Genomic DNA, 16,742 nt, shown 5'->3' on the forward strand with positions numbered 1-16,742 from the left:
TGCATCCTCAGCTATCCATAAATACAAGCCAGAGATTGGGAAATTCTCTTCTCCATTGACTTCCCGAATACAGGACATAACCCAGGACACAGGTTATGCACATATTGCAGATAGTCAGGTTTTCTTAATTATACATGAATATATGTACATTAAACGAATACAATTCATTCCCAGCCCTCTCAGCCTCCCCTTGCAGGAGAGGTACTCCCATGCCTTTATCGGCTTTGTGGCTCTGCACTGCACTCACTCCAGTAAGTCCATACCTTTCTTATACTGGGGAGACCAGAACTGGACACAAGCAGATCACCTAGAGCTAGCTGACCATGCATGGAGATTCCACGACCTCTGTGGGAGACCTGTTATGGTGACTGACTATCCTCAGTAAGAAAAAAAAGGCTTCTCATATATTCTAGAGAAGGGCAAGGGGAGAGAAACAAGAACGTTGGCAATTAATGCTTTGATAGAGAAAAGCCTGAGAGGTGGGAGAAGGTCCCTTCCCTCTGCTATAACCCAACAGCCAGACCCCTCATTTAGTTTCCCTCTCTCCACAAAACTAAACTGATTATACACCACCTACAGTATTTATTCAGCTTTGCTGCCAATTCCATTATCTTATAATATTAGTAGGAAACAGGAATGACAAGAGACAGAAGTAAGAATATCAAGACTCAGTATTCTTTTCAATCTAAGCACTTACCCACATGAAAACTGGTATCTGCTGTATTACTACCACAATGACTTCTCTACATCCTTACTGCATTCAGTACTATGTATTTGCTCCCTCTAACAGCTGGTTATAGCTCCTTTGCCCTATTCCTCTGAAATTCCATATTCAGGTGCCTTGAACTCTTTTTGGTCTGATAACATCTGGGGCAGCATCCAGCTGCATCAAGGCAGGACCACCTATGGCCTAAGTATGGGCTCACAGGTGGGAGATCCCATTACATTTTCATCCCTCTCTGCACTCTACACATGCAAAGCTGCTCCCAGGCCACATTCAAACAGGGTGCCTCAAATAGAGAGGAACATGACAAAGCCAGAAGCAACCATTACAAAGCAGCTCATTAAGAAGATCCCAATGTACTTTAAATTTCACCTCAATACATCAACAACTCACTTGCAGTGAATATCTCTGCTCCTTCTACATTTGTACACAGCCAGATCAGTCAGGAGCATCACAGTCCCTAACCCCATCAACATCTTTATTATAAAGTCCAGGTAACAAACAGGGTGATTAAGAAGCTGGACAGATGGCAATTGAGGTTCCAGTCCATCTAGTTATTTACCCTGCTGCCATCACCACAGCAACACAGGGCCTCTTGTGGGCAGATCCTGCACTTCCAGTGGAGGAGCCAGATCCCAATCCCAGGATGTGCTCTGCTCTCCCCCTCACAGAATCTCAGGGATACAGCAGCAGCTTCCATCAGCTTTGGTTGATGGGCATCTTTCTCATACAACAGCTATTCCTCCCAAAGACAGCAATGTAATAGGTGGGATTTGACTGTTGGCCAAGCTCACACAAGAAGTTGCCAACTAATGGCTGGAAACTTGCAAATAGGCTTGGGTACAAGTTCAGCAAAAGGTAGGTGCAGTTATGGGGAAGCTTGGGAAAGTGGAGGAAGGATTGTCATTTAACTGGAAACAGAGCTTCTCTTGTCTGTTGCCACTCTCTCTCTGATTTAGTGCTACAGATTAGAAGGAACCCTAATTAGAGTCTTGGAGAAAGTATGAACAGTATGAAAGTATGACAGTATGAACTGTCTAGCAGGAGCATCACAAGGGACAGGAATAAAAATGTAACATTTATGAACAAATGTTTATGCTTTTTTTGGCCTTCAATTTTACCTACCTTAAACTTTTAATCCATGTTTTGCTTCTAGATTCTCTTGCCTTGTTATAGACAACATATACATTTTTATGCCATAGATGGAATGAATTCACTACTGAGTCAATGCTACTAATCCCATCTTTGCCTGTGAAAGTCAGCATTTGGCACTTGCCTTCAGCAAAATATTTTTAGAAGAGTGCAAAAAAAGCAGAAGGTGAAAAAAAAGGTGATTTATTTGCTTCAAACATACTTCCCCCTCCACACCTTTCCAAAGGTTATTTCATTTTAAAAACAAGCAGTTCTAACGCAAGAACCCCTCCCTGCTACAGAACCACTGCTCCTATCACACACAGCTCTCCCTTCCAACACAGAAATAAGATTCCATGCTTTACGCAGAGACAAGAGGGACTCCAGCAAAAAAGTGAAGTTTTAATGTAAAATTATAATCATCACAAAGACTATGAGCCTCCTCTGCATCCACCCCTACTCATTTAGTGTTGGTGAGACGAGGAGGGAAGTTTTGCCTGGGCAGTAAGAGGATCAACCAGGCTGCTGTCACTCCTGCACTGCCAGCACTGCTGAGGGACTTCACTTTGGAGCAGATCGTTCCCAGCACCACAGGAAACTAGTCGCACCTTACCCTTCCTTGTACACTCACAGAAGGAGGCTGGCTATATTGGTATTCTAATATAGTGCTAGATTTCATCTGCACCCTCCAAGCTCAAATCCCCACCTTAGGAAACTATTTGTGTACCAAATGCTCCCTTTAACAAGCCAGGCACTGCACAAATATTTGTCAGCAATAACCATACTGCTGCCTTTTGCACTGCGGGGCTGAGGCAGGGTCAGGACTGCTTCAGAGACTTCTGCTCCTCACAGTCCTTCCCACGTACTGGGGCTATTCACCAGCCACACTCATGATAGTTTTGTTTCTCAGATGACTGACCTTGAAGTTTCTTCTGTATTTCAAGGCAGACAGAGCACTAAGACAGCTGAATAAAGAGAGAGTCCTCAGCACTGAATAAAAACGTGTTAGACCAGGAAAGACAAATATTTGTACTTCAGTTCCACCACCACCATGGAGACAGGGGGAGGGAAAAAAAGAGAGGAAAAAAAGTACAACTGGATTCCATTCTCTAGATGGGAACAGGCAGAAGGAGCTGGTCCCAAATTCGCACAGCTGAACAGAACCAACATGGCTGCAAACATTAGGCAAAATAAACCAAGCTCTTGTTGACATGAAGGAACTCTTGGATTGGTTATTAAATCTGCATTTCCCACAGAGATTACACATCATCTTAAAACCGTGGGGATGTGAATTGAAGAGCAAGGCAGGAGGTTGCAACAACAGCTTGTGCTGCAAGCAAAGGTTTTCAAGGGCTTCACCGCGGATTCCTTTCCAAAAGCTCTTGCTAAGCAAAGCCTTTGAGTCACAGCAGGGCTCCAGCACGCTCCCCGCCGCACCCACACGCCAGCCGCTCCTCGGGAGCCCGTCGGGATTATCAACCCATGTTGCGACAGCACTGGTCGTGGGGCTGCCAGGGCAGCGGGCCAAGCCCGTGGGCAGGAACACATCCGGCAGGCAAACACACACAGTGCTCACAAGGAAAGGTCTCAGCGCAGGGGACGTGTACAAGAGCCACTGAACTGCTGCTGCCGGCTGTCGCACGAGAAAGAGGCGCTTCGTTTTTATATAAACCCCGAAATTAAGTGAAGGAGGATTGAGCCACATGGACTAGAGCAATCGAGGCAGTGAATGAATATCCCATCAGCACCGAACTCTGCTGCTCTTCCCACTGACAAGGCAACAGGGGGAAGCTGAGACCCTGAAGGAAAATAGTTATGAGACACTGACAGGTTTTAGAGAACCTCTTTTCTTCCCTCTTATGAGATACGAGCACCACTCCTGGCTGACAACAAAACAAGTGGGGCTCAGAGTATCATTCCCTTTCAGCTTTTCTCTTGTCTCCACGCTCCAATGTCCACAAGTCTTAATTGCCAAAAGCAGTCTGTCAAATAACCTTGGCCCACAATTTTCTTCCAGCATTTCTGCCAGGAGTATTAAATATCCAAAACAGCATAAATGATTAGACAGACTCTGGGTATGTCAAGTGTAGCCTCAGACACATTAACATAATTGCTCCAGGATTAGTATTTTTCACTTAAATATTTCACTTTGTGCAAATATGCTGTGTGGACTTACAGTCTGCCATGGGCTTTCCCATGAGTTCACTTGTTTGCAACAGTATCTGTGAAGCATAAATGGAAGCAAGACAAATATAAAGCACGATAATATTTTTTTTCCATTTTTGAAATTTTGTCCTCTAACCAATGTCACTAGGGAGCCAGGACAGCCAGAAAGAGAAACTGGGAGTTGCCATGCTGGATGAAGTAGGTACCTGTTTCTGAACACCCTCAGACTTCAGGAAGACACTAAAAATAAGCAAATCCTTTTTTGAACAGCCAGTTAAGGAACAAACTACTCTGCAATAATTGCATCTTCCTAAACCACAGCAGCTGGAACTCTGGGCCAAGCCAATCCTTAAAACAAAAAGGTTTATAACCTTTCCAAATTTGCTGTAACTCCAAACTCATGGCAGCAACTCCAGGGATTGCTGTCAGAACACAGATACCTGGTTCTTTCCTGGCTCCCAAATTCTTCACCTCAGTAACACTTTGGATGTGGACTGAATTACATGCTGTAATGCTGTAATTCATTACGTGTTTTTTTTTTTTTTTTACCATTTTTCATTTATTTTAAACTACACTGAAGTAGCTATTTCTATGCTCAAAGAAAAACATCAGTGTAAAAAAGTAAGGAAGGCTGTTTCTGAGCTCCTCTGTGGTTCTCCAAGTATACACAGCAGGAAATTATGTTTGCTTATGCAAATGTACTAAACTATATTTTCAAACCGAGCAGATGGCACAGCCTTGCAATATACCTTTTGCAGTCTGCACTTCAATTCCTGAAATATCCCCTGAAATAACAGATGAGGTCCATACAGGAAAAGCTTACCTCCCTATCAACAACTTCTGCACAAGTTATTTGAGGACATTTCAGCCTCTACTTACAATGCAAATGTATAATAAATTGCTGCACTGTTCTTGGAAAGAGTTCAAACTGAGGGGAGGCATTTTGATGAAGTTACTCTTACTCAGAATTTGTTTTCTTTTTTAATCTAAACATCTTGGGGGTGGGGAGGGGACAGCAGGGGAAACAACAAAACCTGATCAGCTTTGATTTTAAACATGTCAGCCCAATAAGAAAAGAATGATTCTAAGATATAGAATGACATTCAAATTCGAAAGAGATGCCTTAGTTCAAGGACAAGTTATCGAGCTTGACAGCATTAGCTTACACATTAGAAATAAAAATAAAATTCTTGCCAGCACTGCAGTCACCATCTGAAGGTCTGCAGGCTACCCTGCAAGAAACCAGAGGAGCTTTCCATTTTTTTCCCTAAAGCCTGCAAGCTGATAGCCTCTGTCAAGACATATTCTCTTTTTGCCCTCTAGGTAGGGAAACACACAAAATGCAAAATCCTGGAAAGATAAAGAATAATTTAAATTTGAGGGGATCTCAGTTGCTCCTATCCTCAGCCCAAAACAAAGCTGCCTCCCACACCATTCTTTCACTTAAGATATTCCACTTTTGTCAGAGACAGTTTTCAAGACTGTATTTTCTGAAGCAAAAAAACAACTGTCAAGTTTGTGTTTTTAGCAGATCTCCATACCATTTCTCTCATAGTTTACTTTTGTTTTCTCCTGTAAGCAAAAGCTTTTTGTGTGACCAGGCTGAGGAGTGGTCAAGAGAACCCACTGAGAACCAGCAAGCACATTCCAAGTGCTGTGTGCTCTGCACTGCCTACGCTGTCACCTCCTAGGGTTGGCTGTTTTCTTTAGGAAATATAAATTATATACACAAGTTATTCCAAAGGGTTTCTACTGAACCTTGCCTGGTTTCAGACATCATACACTATAATTTGCTTTGATTTTTTTTGGATTTGACACTGTGCCTACATTCCTGTCTCATAAGGCATTTACTATTAGGTTCCAGAAACGGTGTGCTGAGGCTCTTCCAGTGTCCTGTGGTGAACATACTGGAGCCAGCAACCAAAGAGCAACAGTGCTCAGGCCCTGGAGATCCTGTAATAACAGCAGCTTTAGTAATATCAGGAGATCTTCTCAGGCAAGCAGTTGAAGTCTTCCCACTTTCTTTGATTTTTACCTGCATCTTTGTGGCTAAACTGGTGTGCTTCTATCCAGCATTAAGGAAAGACAGAAGTTAACCTGTTGTCCTCACGATAGCTCAGGCTCAGCATTCTCCAAACAGTAGACTAAAGTTTCATTGCATGCATGGTGCAGCTGTGGACTGAAAGCTGGGCTGAAGCCAAGACTAACATTATGGAGAACGTGTGCAGGACACCATGGGAATACTTAGAGGTAGTTTAGTTCCAGCCTGAATGGTCCTACATGTGAAACCCAAAGCCAGCTCAGAAGCAAGAGGTGAAAAAATTGCTCCTAGAGTTGTTATAATAGAACTGGGTGCTGCTGGAGTGGAACCTACAGTCACACGTCAAACAGCAAAGAACAGCAAACACAGATTTGATCACTGCTGCTTATTAAACCAGGCTGCCCTGTGCAGCAGATCAAGGAGTTTCCCTGCAGCTAGCACAGATGGCTTTGGTCTGAGCAAGTGACTCATCACCCAATTCCAGAGGAACGTACGGGTGAATCCTGGTTCTGGCTCTTTGCCTAAAGGAAAGCAAGTGCTACTACCATCCACACCTGGGAAACAAGAGGCTCATTCACTAGAGGTCAGAGGAACATGAATGCATCATGCTTTTTGGCTGGAAAAGGCACTTAGTCACAAAATTTAAGGCATCTAATTGGAAGACTTTTGATTTTCTTGCTAGTGTTGGTATCACTCTTCCTTTAGCACAGTCAACTTTTTCCTATCTGGAATTATGAAAAAAAGAAGGGTAATGATGGTTGCAACCATCCCTGGTGGCACACAGCCTCTCAGAGATTGAGGGTAATTTTTAACCCATCACTCCTCAGATAATCTTCCAAGACAAGACACTCACTCCAGGGCTACATGTCCTCACACTGTACTACTGCTCAGCAGAGAAGCCATAGTTTAATCTACTGTCAATCACATTTTCTGGTAAGCTGGGCCATATGGGAACTGAGATTGGGGCTCTGTTCCTAGTCCTGGCAAGGGAGGAAGAGGGAAATAGCACCCACTCTCTCTTAAAATAGGTGCAGCCCACTGCTCAGCTTTGGAGCTCATTGCAACCAACGAGTACTGCATGAATGTCCAAGAACTGTGTCTGGATTGCAGCAGCTTTGCCTACAAATGGAAAGTTGGAAACTTTTTCTCTTCAAAGATACTTGGTTTTCTAAACATAGTCCAAGTGTTTCCCAAATCATACACTCAGCTGACCTGAGCGCCAATTAGGAAAAAAACTTCTATTGTCTTCCTCCTCATGATATTCTCCTGGACCACTTACAATTTGGTTCAGGACATACCCACATGCACAATATTCATGTAATTTGTGTTTTCAGCAAAGTAACCATTAGCAACTGCCAGAGCTTACAGTGGTGGAAAGTCTCATTCACTTTGAATTCCCCCAGTACTCACACACATCCCATTCTTTTTGAAAACCCTTATATTACTGCTATCATGGAACTAAGCAGGTTCTCCTACTCATCACATAAAGCCTTCTCCAGTCAATGGTAAATCCAGCAGAAACATTTTACAGCACTTTTTCAGTTGTCTGGTCAGGAGCACGCTGCACTGGCAGCTCCAGCAAACCCACAGAGGTTTCCTTCCTTTCTCCCTCCCAAGTAGGGACATATTGAACATGTGGAACGAGTGTGCTATTTTTCTAACCCCCATCCTGGATGTCTCCAGTGTAAACAATCCTAAAATAAAATAATCCTGTTTGCCCAACTAATTGTTCATCAGACTTCTAGCAGTGCACATCTGCCTTTGCTGTTAGAGCATGAAGGCATAGCAACAACTGACACAGCTGGGTTTATTACTGTATTTTTTACGCTCATAGTTAAACATTAAGCAAACAGCTGTACCGAGGGGGAAATTTCAAAGAGCAGCTAGAAGGAAGAAAAGGCAATTCAAAAAGCAGTAAGGCTAACCCACTACAAATCAAGAGTTTCCACCACAAGGAAGGAGTTTGTCATGTCCCTTTGTTCACAGGCCAAACTCTAGAAGACCCTTGCAGCAGAGGATGCTGTGCTTCTCCTCAGCACAGCTTTACTGTCTCAGTCCCACCTCAGCAATTAAAACCTAAATCCTACTACATAAATGCCTGACAGCTCTCCTGCCTCAAGGCAAAGTGTTTCTGCATAGCTCATAGGAGGGCTTTTCCCCTTCCACAGAGGGAGAGATGTGGTGATGTACATACACATAGAAGTTTCAGCTAGGTGATTTAGTCAGCATGTAATTACTGTTACTGTCATTTTACCTGTAAGTTGCACAGAAAGGAAGCCACATGTTTCAAAGCAGCTCTGCTGCAGAGCCCTGAGTTGTAGTTTCTTCACCTTGCATACATCTGCTTGTGAGCTTTTTCCCTCCCATCTTGCATGCATCCCCATATCCCAAGGAGTAAGGATGATGAGGTGGATGAAGAACATCCTCTGAGATCAGGCAAGCACAACACTTTTCAGAAAGCAGCAAGTCTCTAAAGCACCAAACAAGAGAAAACAAGAGAAGTCTTGTTCCTTCCTTTCTCTCATCCATCACTCAAGCACTGCTCTATTCAGCTGCATTTTCAGATGTGCCTGTGCAGCCATAACATGCAAGTAACCAGAACATTTACAGAGGGTTGTGGGTTACAAGCCAGCCCTCATGCTTTGTCCTTGTCCCCACATTTCCCTGGCTTTGCAGGCCCGGCCTTGTGAGAGAGAGCAGCAGAGGGGAAAACAGCAGAATTCACATCATCACGAAAACAAATTCCTGTTTTCAGAGCCAGATCACTCCAGATCTGACTTGTTTCAGAGGGGAAAGCAATTAAACTCATCAACAGCAGCCCTTCCATGTGGGAAATGCTCTTTTTATTCAATTAACTTTCCTGTAACTAAGGTTAATCACCCATGTGGTATCTGCCCTGCGTTATCAGAGGCTTCTGGCTAAATTGCCATCAGCACAGAGACAAGAAGAGACCAGAAAGACCAGGGAGAGCAGAGAGCTCACAAGTGGCAGGCAACTGGCAAACACTGGCTGGCATTCCCGTCACTAGGAGTTCAAGGCTAAAGACTAGCAAAATACACTAATACACTGAGTTTTTGCAGAACTTGCATTCCTTCAGGAGACCCAACACCAAGAGGACAGCATGTCCCTAAATCTCTTCCCAACTCTTGCATAAGAAAACCCTGCCCACAAGAACTCAATCCCAGATTAATGACAAGATTTCTACCACCAAGCTTCTAAAGCTTGAGTAATTCTCAACAAGGAAATGCAGGACCACCAGGACAGCTAAACTTTTGACCATGCCAGCAAGAGGAGACCCAGTCATGTTTGCCTCTTATGGGTTCAGGGCTATAGCTGGGGAAAGGGCTGCACACACCCACAGCCAATTACCCAAACTAGGTCAGACATCTTCTTGCCAGCTTCCACTGGTTCATCTCAGGAATGGCACCTGTGGAGCCCAGTGAAGAATCACAGAATTGGAAGATCATCTTCAAAGATCATCTAGTCCAAACACCCTGCCATAGGCAGGGAGACATCATCATTAGATCAGGTTAATCTTTCAGCCTGACTGTGAATACTCCCAATGATGCGTATCCACAACTTCTCTGCACAACCTGTTGCCATGTCTCACCTTAAAAAAGATTTCTTCCTTATATCCAAACCAAATCTACACTCCTTCAGTTCAAAACTGTTGTCCCTTGTCCTGTCATTACAGAACACTCCAGAAAGCTTTTCTTGATAATTTATATAAGTCTTTATGTACCAAAAGGCCATCATAAGGTCTCCCTAGAGCCTTCTCTATCCTCAGAACCTGTCTCAGCATCCCCCATCAGAAAATTTCCTATGAATGTCCATCTTTATTTAAAGAGTTTTTGTCTTCCAAACATTTTTTCTAGTAGGAGCTGGTTGCATAGCTCTCTAAGTATATTCATGGTACTGCTTGGTGAGTTCTGCATTGAAAAAAATATTGAATCTCAAACCTGAATTTTCCCTTCTTAGATATGCTCTTGACCATATCTCTGCAGAGATTTCATGTTCCAGCATAAAAGACCTCGGAGATTAGTCTATTAAAGTTCCTGCTAGAGTGAGGCTGTTGTCTGTACTGAACTGTGCAGAGCAGTCTGTACTTCACAGCCACAGAAACAGTTTAGTGTCTAAAAGCTGCCCAGAAGTTGCATTTAGGTACCTGCAAACACCACTAAGCAGCCATGTGCTTTCTCCCTGCCTCCTCCACTGTGCCTTCACTGTAGTTCTCCAGGAGAGAAAGCTGTTTTTTGTAGACAGTCTCCAGCAAAAACACACGGCTTCAAAGAGCACATAAAATTGAAGGAACCAGAATAATTTTAACTGAACTCAGTATTCATGCCATCTCTGCTAACAAGCCACAAACAACAGCTAAAATCTAAACTGCCAACAGGTCCTCATCATAATACCCAATACTTGTAACATCTGAAGAAACCTAACTTACACCACAACCAGTTTCCAAAAGGTGGCTCAAGACCTAAGTGTGCTTTTGACCTCCTGTGATCATTGGTGACACCCAACAGTTAAATAAGGCTGGGCTCAGTTGCATCACAGCCCAGACACCCAACTGCTGCCCCGTAAATATCAGGTGCACTTTATTACATGGTATATAGTGTGGGGAAAAGCCATGGTTTCCATTTTCTACTGTTCTGTGCAACTGAGGACAGGAGGGAAGATTCATCTACCCAGTTCACCATTTTTTGGTACATCAGATCATCTTACTCTGTAATTAATGCCCAATCCAAACAACGGGGGCAGAGTTTCCAAGGTATCACTTAGCTATTTGAGATAAACACGACACAAAAAGTGGGGAGGGGGAAACCCACAATAATTGGGTAGATATAAATGACAGGTTTCTTTCCACCATCAAACAGCCACGGAAGGCCCTGGCCACGCTGCCCTGCAGCCTCCTCACGACACACCTCACCTGCACGGCCCTGCCTCACCTCCCGGGCCACCAGGGGAGAGCACTCTGATCCTAAGGAAATGCATAGTGGGGAAAACGGCATTTAAGAAGGTTTATTAAGAGCACACACACACTCTTTTTTTTTAGTCGTTTGGCTTTTTTTTTTGAGTCTTGCGCTGGGTTTTAAAATTATTTTTAATGTAGTACTATCAGCCTCCCAACTCCCTTCTAGACTTTAAACCCATTTTGCTGCTAGAAGCCCTGAATATCAAACCCCCTTCGGGGGTGGGGGGCACCAAACCACCTGCGCACGCCGCAGCTCCCGGGACGCCGAAACGCTCCCAGGCGGCAGCCGCAGGAACGCTGTCCGCGCCGGGGAAGGCGGAGGGGAACCCGCAGGTGCACTGCGGCTCCCGAGCACCGCGGCGGCGGGAGGATGCGGGCAGGACAGAGGGAGAGCCCGGCCCGCTCCCGCAGAGCTGAGGAGCCCCAGAGGAGCCGGCACCTTCCCGGCACACACCCCCAGCCGGGAGAGCAGCGGGGCACGGTGCTCGCCCCGCCGCGGGGAACACGGCGCTCCGCGGGTAGCTCCTACCTGCCCGGGCTCGCTGCGGTAGGCGAAGGCGTAGACCCGCTCGGCGCTGATGTTCACGGCGCCCCGGTAGACGCGGCCGAAGGCGCCGGGAGAAGGGTTGTCCCCGGGGCCGCCCCCCGCCGCCGCCGCTGCCGCCCAGAGCAGGGCGCAGAGCAGAGCCCCGGGGGCTGCGGCCGCCCTCCCGGCCATGGGCTCCTTCCTGCCGGCGCCGCGGGGCGCCCGGACCGGCTGGCCCCGGCAGGGCGGGCGGCGAGGCGCTTTACCTGCGATTTAAGTAAATAGCTCGGCGACACGGCCGGGAGGCGGCGGGGGACAGCCCCGCACACCCCCGCCCCTCGCCCCGGGGACGCCGAGCAACTTTCCCCGGGGAAGGACCCTCCGGCGGCCGGCGGGGCGGGGAGGGGAGGGGAAGGGAGGCTGGCCGGCGGGCTGGCCAGCCCAGGGAAGGAGGGTCTGCTCTCTGTGACCGGCCCCAAATTCGGAGCCTGGTTCAGCAGCCGGTTGTTGGGGAGCTTTTCCCCGTGGGGAGTTCTGCGGGGAGTGCAGGGACACGCTGGCATCGTCAGGCACGTGGGGATCAGCATCTGCAGGGCTAAACACTCCCTGCCCACCGCGTTAGAGGCGTCCTAGCCACGCACTCTGCCGGCTTGCTGGAGCTGCAGCTCGCACCTGCAGTTCTGCATAGGGCGCTCCCCGGCCTTTATTTTTGGCTTCTCATAACTTTGGGATAAATGCTGTCGTCTTTTAGTTGAGCCTAAAGGTGCGAAAGGCAGCAGCAAATGTCATTTCATTAATTTGAAAATGGCTTGGTGCATCTATTCTTTGCGTCATCCATGGAACTGGCTACAAAAAATACTGTGGTGGTGCTTAACCTTTTCAGCAAGATGAGAACGATACCGTTAGGCTGTGAAAAGGCGAGGGATTTCTCTCTCTCTCGTGGCTTAATTCTCCTGTGGTCTTCTGTTGAAAACACACCTAGGAAATGTATCAGATCCCATGGTGTAGGGATGCACTTTTAAGTCAGCGAAAATAGAGCATTACTTACAAAGCAATCAGAGGGGGTTTTCAGGCTGAGGATAAACTTTCAGGAGCCACAGTTTTATAAAGTCAGCCTGCAGTCTCCAACTGCAGTGACTCTGGCCACAGAAGCTTTCCACAAGCTGTGGGTTTTGTTTTCAAGGCTGAGAGATTTCCTGGGTGGTCACTTGTTGCCTTTGGAGGAAAAGTCGCAAAGCTCAGCAAAATGAGCCAGCATGCCTTGTGCTGCCATTTTGCTCTCCGGGCCTTTGTGTTATTTCTGCCAAGAGAAAAAAAAAAAAACAAACAATCATCACTGAGTTCTGTTCATCTTGAAGCATGGTTCAAGTCACCCTGCCTTTTGTCAGAGTCCCAAGAAGTATCGTTAAGGGTAAAATAAACCATTTGCAATCTGCTGGAAGATGGACACTCCAACACAAAGATTGTGCCTTTCAGCCTGGAGTATCATGTTCTGCAGACCAGGACACTTTATGATTCCATATTTCCTCTTAACAGGATGTGGTGTGGGACTTCAAACAGTGGTAGCACTGGGAGACTTCTGGCTTCCCCTCCCTACCCTGTGAGTGCAGGGCTCCTGAATCCTATAGCTCCTTTCTCACCCACTGCTCTCTGCAGACCCACAGGTCCCTCTGCCAGGGCCAGCAGCCCTCTAGCACGTGCTGGAGCAAGGAGACTAGGGAACATGTCTTCTCCCAGAGAGGCAAGACTTGAGGCAACAAGAGGAGGTACAGCAAAGCAAAAGCATGTAAGGGCTATGCCTGGTTATTCACAGCAATGTGACCAATGGCACAAAGATGGTGTTCGGCAAACCAGGGTAGCTGTGGCAGCTGCAAATCATTTTTGTGTCATTTGGTGTCATGCATATTTCAGATTGGGATATCAGTGCATTGTACCTGCATAGTTGTGTTGTTTTTGTGGCAAATAATGTGGCTCTTCATATAGTCCAGCTTTCCAATGACTTCATATAGTCCATGCTTTCCAATGAAGAGTTATGGTATTCTTAAAGTGCTTTCCCTGATTGGATGTACATTATGGTATTTTAACAAAGACTACACATTTTCCCTCATTTTTAATTTGAGGATTCAAGTTTTCTAAGTGTCATATTTTGTTCTTAATTTCATCTCACTATTTTGAGGCTCTTTCTGTGACTTAGCAATATTAAACCTTTGTTCAAATCTTTGCCTCCGAGGTGTGGTACTGCCCAGCTCAGTGTTATTTGCAGAAGTTTGAAGTCAGAGGTCAACTCACTATTCAAGTTGCTAATGAAAGTAAACAATCCTAGCAGACAGATCAGATCTCTTAGTTTGATATACCTTTCTATTGACAGGAAAATATCCACTGCACCAGTTTGGAAATTGCTTTTAAATCACACACTCCTCTCATGTTAATACCATCTGAGACCAATTTGCCTTTATGAGAGTGGTGTTCAAGACAACATCAAAAACCCTACTGAAGTAAAAACGTTTCACCTATTCCTTTCAGCACCTCCTAAGTCAGTTATCTTTGCAAAGAAATAAATTAGGTTAGTTTGACATGATTTGTTCTGGACAAATGCACAGTGCCTGTTGCTCATCACTTTATTGTTATTTAGTTGCATGCACACTGATTGCCAAACAGCTTGTTTCATTGTCTTTCCAGATAACAAATGGAGGTTGGCTGACTTATAACACTTCACTCAGACCATTTGATAAAGATGAGTAGCCCATTTTCCCTTTTCATTACAGCTGGGTCTTATTCTTGAAGGGCAGCATGTAGTTTAGAAGAAAGAATCAATCTCTCTAAAAGACAGTATGCTCATCCAGATAGACCATGGGTCTGAGTCAGTGGAAGTGTTCTATTCTGGTATGTGGCACAGTGCTCTGGCATCAGGAGCCAGCAAGGGCCAGATGCTCCCCGAGGGACAGGGATCTGAGTGCCATAACACAGCCAGCAGAGCAGGAACTTCACTGGCCAGGGCCCTGGCCCACAGGATCTAAGCAAGACAAGCAGGGCGGGCCTGGATATGGAATCAAGAGAGAATGCAGATTGGTGGACAAGTCAATAGCATTGGGATAGGTCTGAGGTCGAGATGGGAACACAAGTTAGTGACTCAGGTCTGGTGATGGCAGGCAGGGACACATACAGTCCCAGCAGCAACAGGCAAGTCCCCAGCAGGGAGGCAGATCTGAGGTCTGGCCAGGAAGCTGGTCAGCAGTCCGGCCCAAAGGGATACACACAGGGCTGCCACACAGCTGTAGCTCCAGCTCAAGCAGAGGCAAGGACCCGAGCCTCACCTGAAATGCAGCTCCCCTGTGAGGGAGAAGAGAACCCTTGTGAAGCCTCCCCACAGCCCTGATTCCAGAGTCACTGGAGGGAAGAGGGGCAGCCCTCAGCTGTGCTCTCTCTAAGCTGTCTGTGAGCCCAGGGTACCAGATCTCCAGAAAAGGGGATGATGCTCTTGGGGCCCTTGCCTCTGGCTGTGTAGAGGACACATATTTTGTAACAGGACCCAGTATAATTTTTCCAGTATAAACAAAGCCCAGGGTTGTGATTGTCTCAAGGGAATGAGGAACTGTGCTGGATGAAAGGCTCACAAGAGTGTGGTTTTGATTTTTTGTTGTGGTTTTTTTTTTCTCTATAGCACAAAAGCAAAAATTGCATTGCTATTGGGAACAAAATAATAAAAAAACCACCCAAACCAGTAAAGAAATTACATTTCTCCTGGTAACCATGGCTGCAAAAATATCCAGGATAGAGGAAAATTACAAAGGAAATTCCCTAAATCATACTAACTTAGACAGGGAAAGAGTATAAATGTATAACAAACCAAATTTGTTTGGAAACCTGATGATTTAAAATTACTGTTTGCATGTGTAGTCTCTGTCTTATGTAAGCTCCTCTGTGAGTTAATACATGCTGTAGATACTCAGCTAGCTTCTGCAGAGATAATGCCAAATTTTCAGACTCTGCTGAAAATGCAGTGTGAAGAATAACAAGAAGTGAAATGTAGAAAGGCTTTAAAGATGTCTTATAGAACCTGCTCCCACTTTTCTTATAAGTGGCCAAAGTGTTTGAGAATAGGCTGCCTGAATGAGAGGTGTCTCTGGCTTGCATTATATTTGCTTGTATTAGGTATTTAACATTTATATTTTATTTTAATTGATAATAGTAGAGAGGTTTAAGAGGTTTCAAAATAGATGATGTAATGATGCAATCACAACTTTATTACTTTTTTCTCCAGTAGGCCTTGTTCTTCGAGACAATTTAAACCCATGTGAGGAGAGAATTCCAGATGTACCCTTGATTTAAACTTTTGGCTTCCAAATATTCAAACCAACACAGATTAATTAATCCAGTGCATTGCCTCATATGGATTTCTCTTCCCACAGACTGAACTCTGATGACCACTTTCAGGTGCATATGGTACCCATGCTGAGTGTCTAGAGGGAAACTGAAGTCCAGGCACAACCTCCACATTTGCAGCACTTCATCAGAGGCAATTGTCAAGAGTATTTCTCTAACACTTTTTTCCCCCTTTGTGATTTCAATCTTCTCTTTGTATCACATGCAAAACAATTCCTTCCCTCAATAAATTAACCATTACCATCCACACCTTCACGAGAATCTTTTTCAACTGATGCTGGTAAAGCCAGAATTACATAGATGGGGACCTTAAGCACCAGGAAATCTTGGTGAAAGGGAAATAATTTTGAATGAAAAGTTGAATTTGAGCTCCCACAGACAAAATATTATGCTCACACTGTAAAACAAAATGTTGTCTGTAACCCTTCACAGTAATCGCATCATGTCTTCACCTGTGTGGCAGGGAAGTGGAGGATCTGTGGCATATTCTGGGGTAATTCTGTAGGGAATATATTGCACCCACGTGTAAGCTAAATAACTCATTTCAGAACCACCAGTTGCTTTATGGAAACCAGAAATTCCTTGTGGGTAGGGAGGTACACCCTTCCTCGGTGGCACAGCTGATGAGATCTGTTTGTTAAACCTAAACAAGGGTCACTCTTCGATTTCATCAACTTAATGTCACGGTTTGTGAGACATTCTGCTCTGAACCACCCCAACAGCATCTGAAATACATTTTCTTACGGGGAAATTTCCAAGGCTTGCCTCAGAGGGTCGCTGAGAGATGTCTTGGGAG

General features: G+C 45.3%; 1 protein-coding gene and 1 long non-coding RNA gene across 3 annotated transcripts in view; one reads left to right on the forward strand and one right to left on the reverse strand.

The window, feature by feature from the left end:
• Positions 1-12,141, reverse strand: part of SIDT1 (SID1 transmembrane family member 1) — a 39,214-nt gene extending 27,073 nt beyond the window's left edge. Inside the window, exon 1 of one of the 2 annotated variants that reach the window (XM_085069905.1) lies at positions 11,830-12,141. In XM_085069905.1, coding sequence (XP_084926031.1) covers positions 11,830-12,126 — 297 coding nt within the window. In that variant the 5' untranslated portion in view covers positions 12,127-12,141. Of the gene's footprint in view, positions 1-11,566 lie in introns of both variants that reach the window. The other variant, XM_085069913.1, reaches the window with a different exon arrangement.
• A 961-nt stretch (positions 12,142-13,102) lies between these two features.
• On the forward strand, positions 13,103-16,189 carry LOC146445228 (uncharacterized). The gene is made up of 2 exons (XR_014854140.1): positions 13,103-13,163; positions 15,973-16,189. It is a non-coding gene; the product is annotated as an uncharacterized LOC146445228 (long non-coding RNA).
• Positions 16,190-16,742: the final 553 nt, after the last annotated feature.

The sequence above is a fragment of the Lichenostomus cassidix genome, chromosome 1, assembly GCF_008360975.1.
Source record: "Lichenostomus cassidix isolate B80296 chromosome 1, HeHo_3.0, whole genome shotgun sequence".
In the NCBI taxonomy this organism is placed as follows: Eukaryota; Metazoa; Chordata; class Aves; order Passeriformes; family Meliphagidae; genus Lichenostomus; species Lichenostomus cassidix.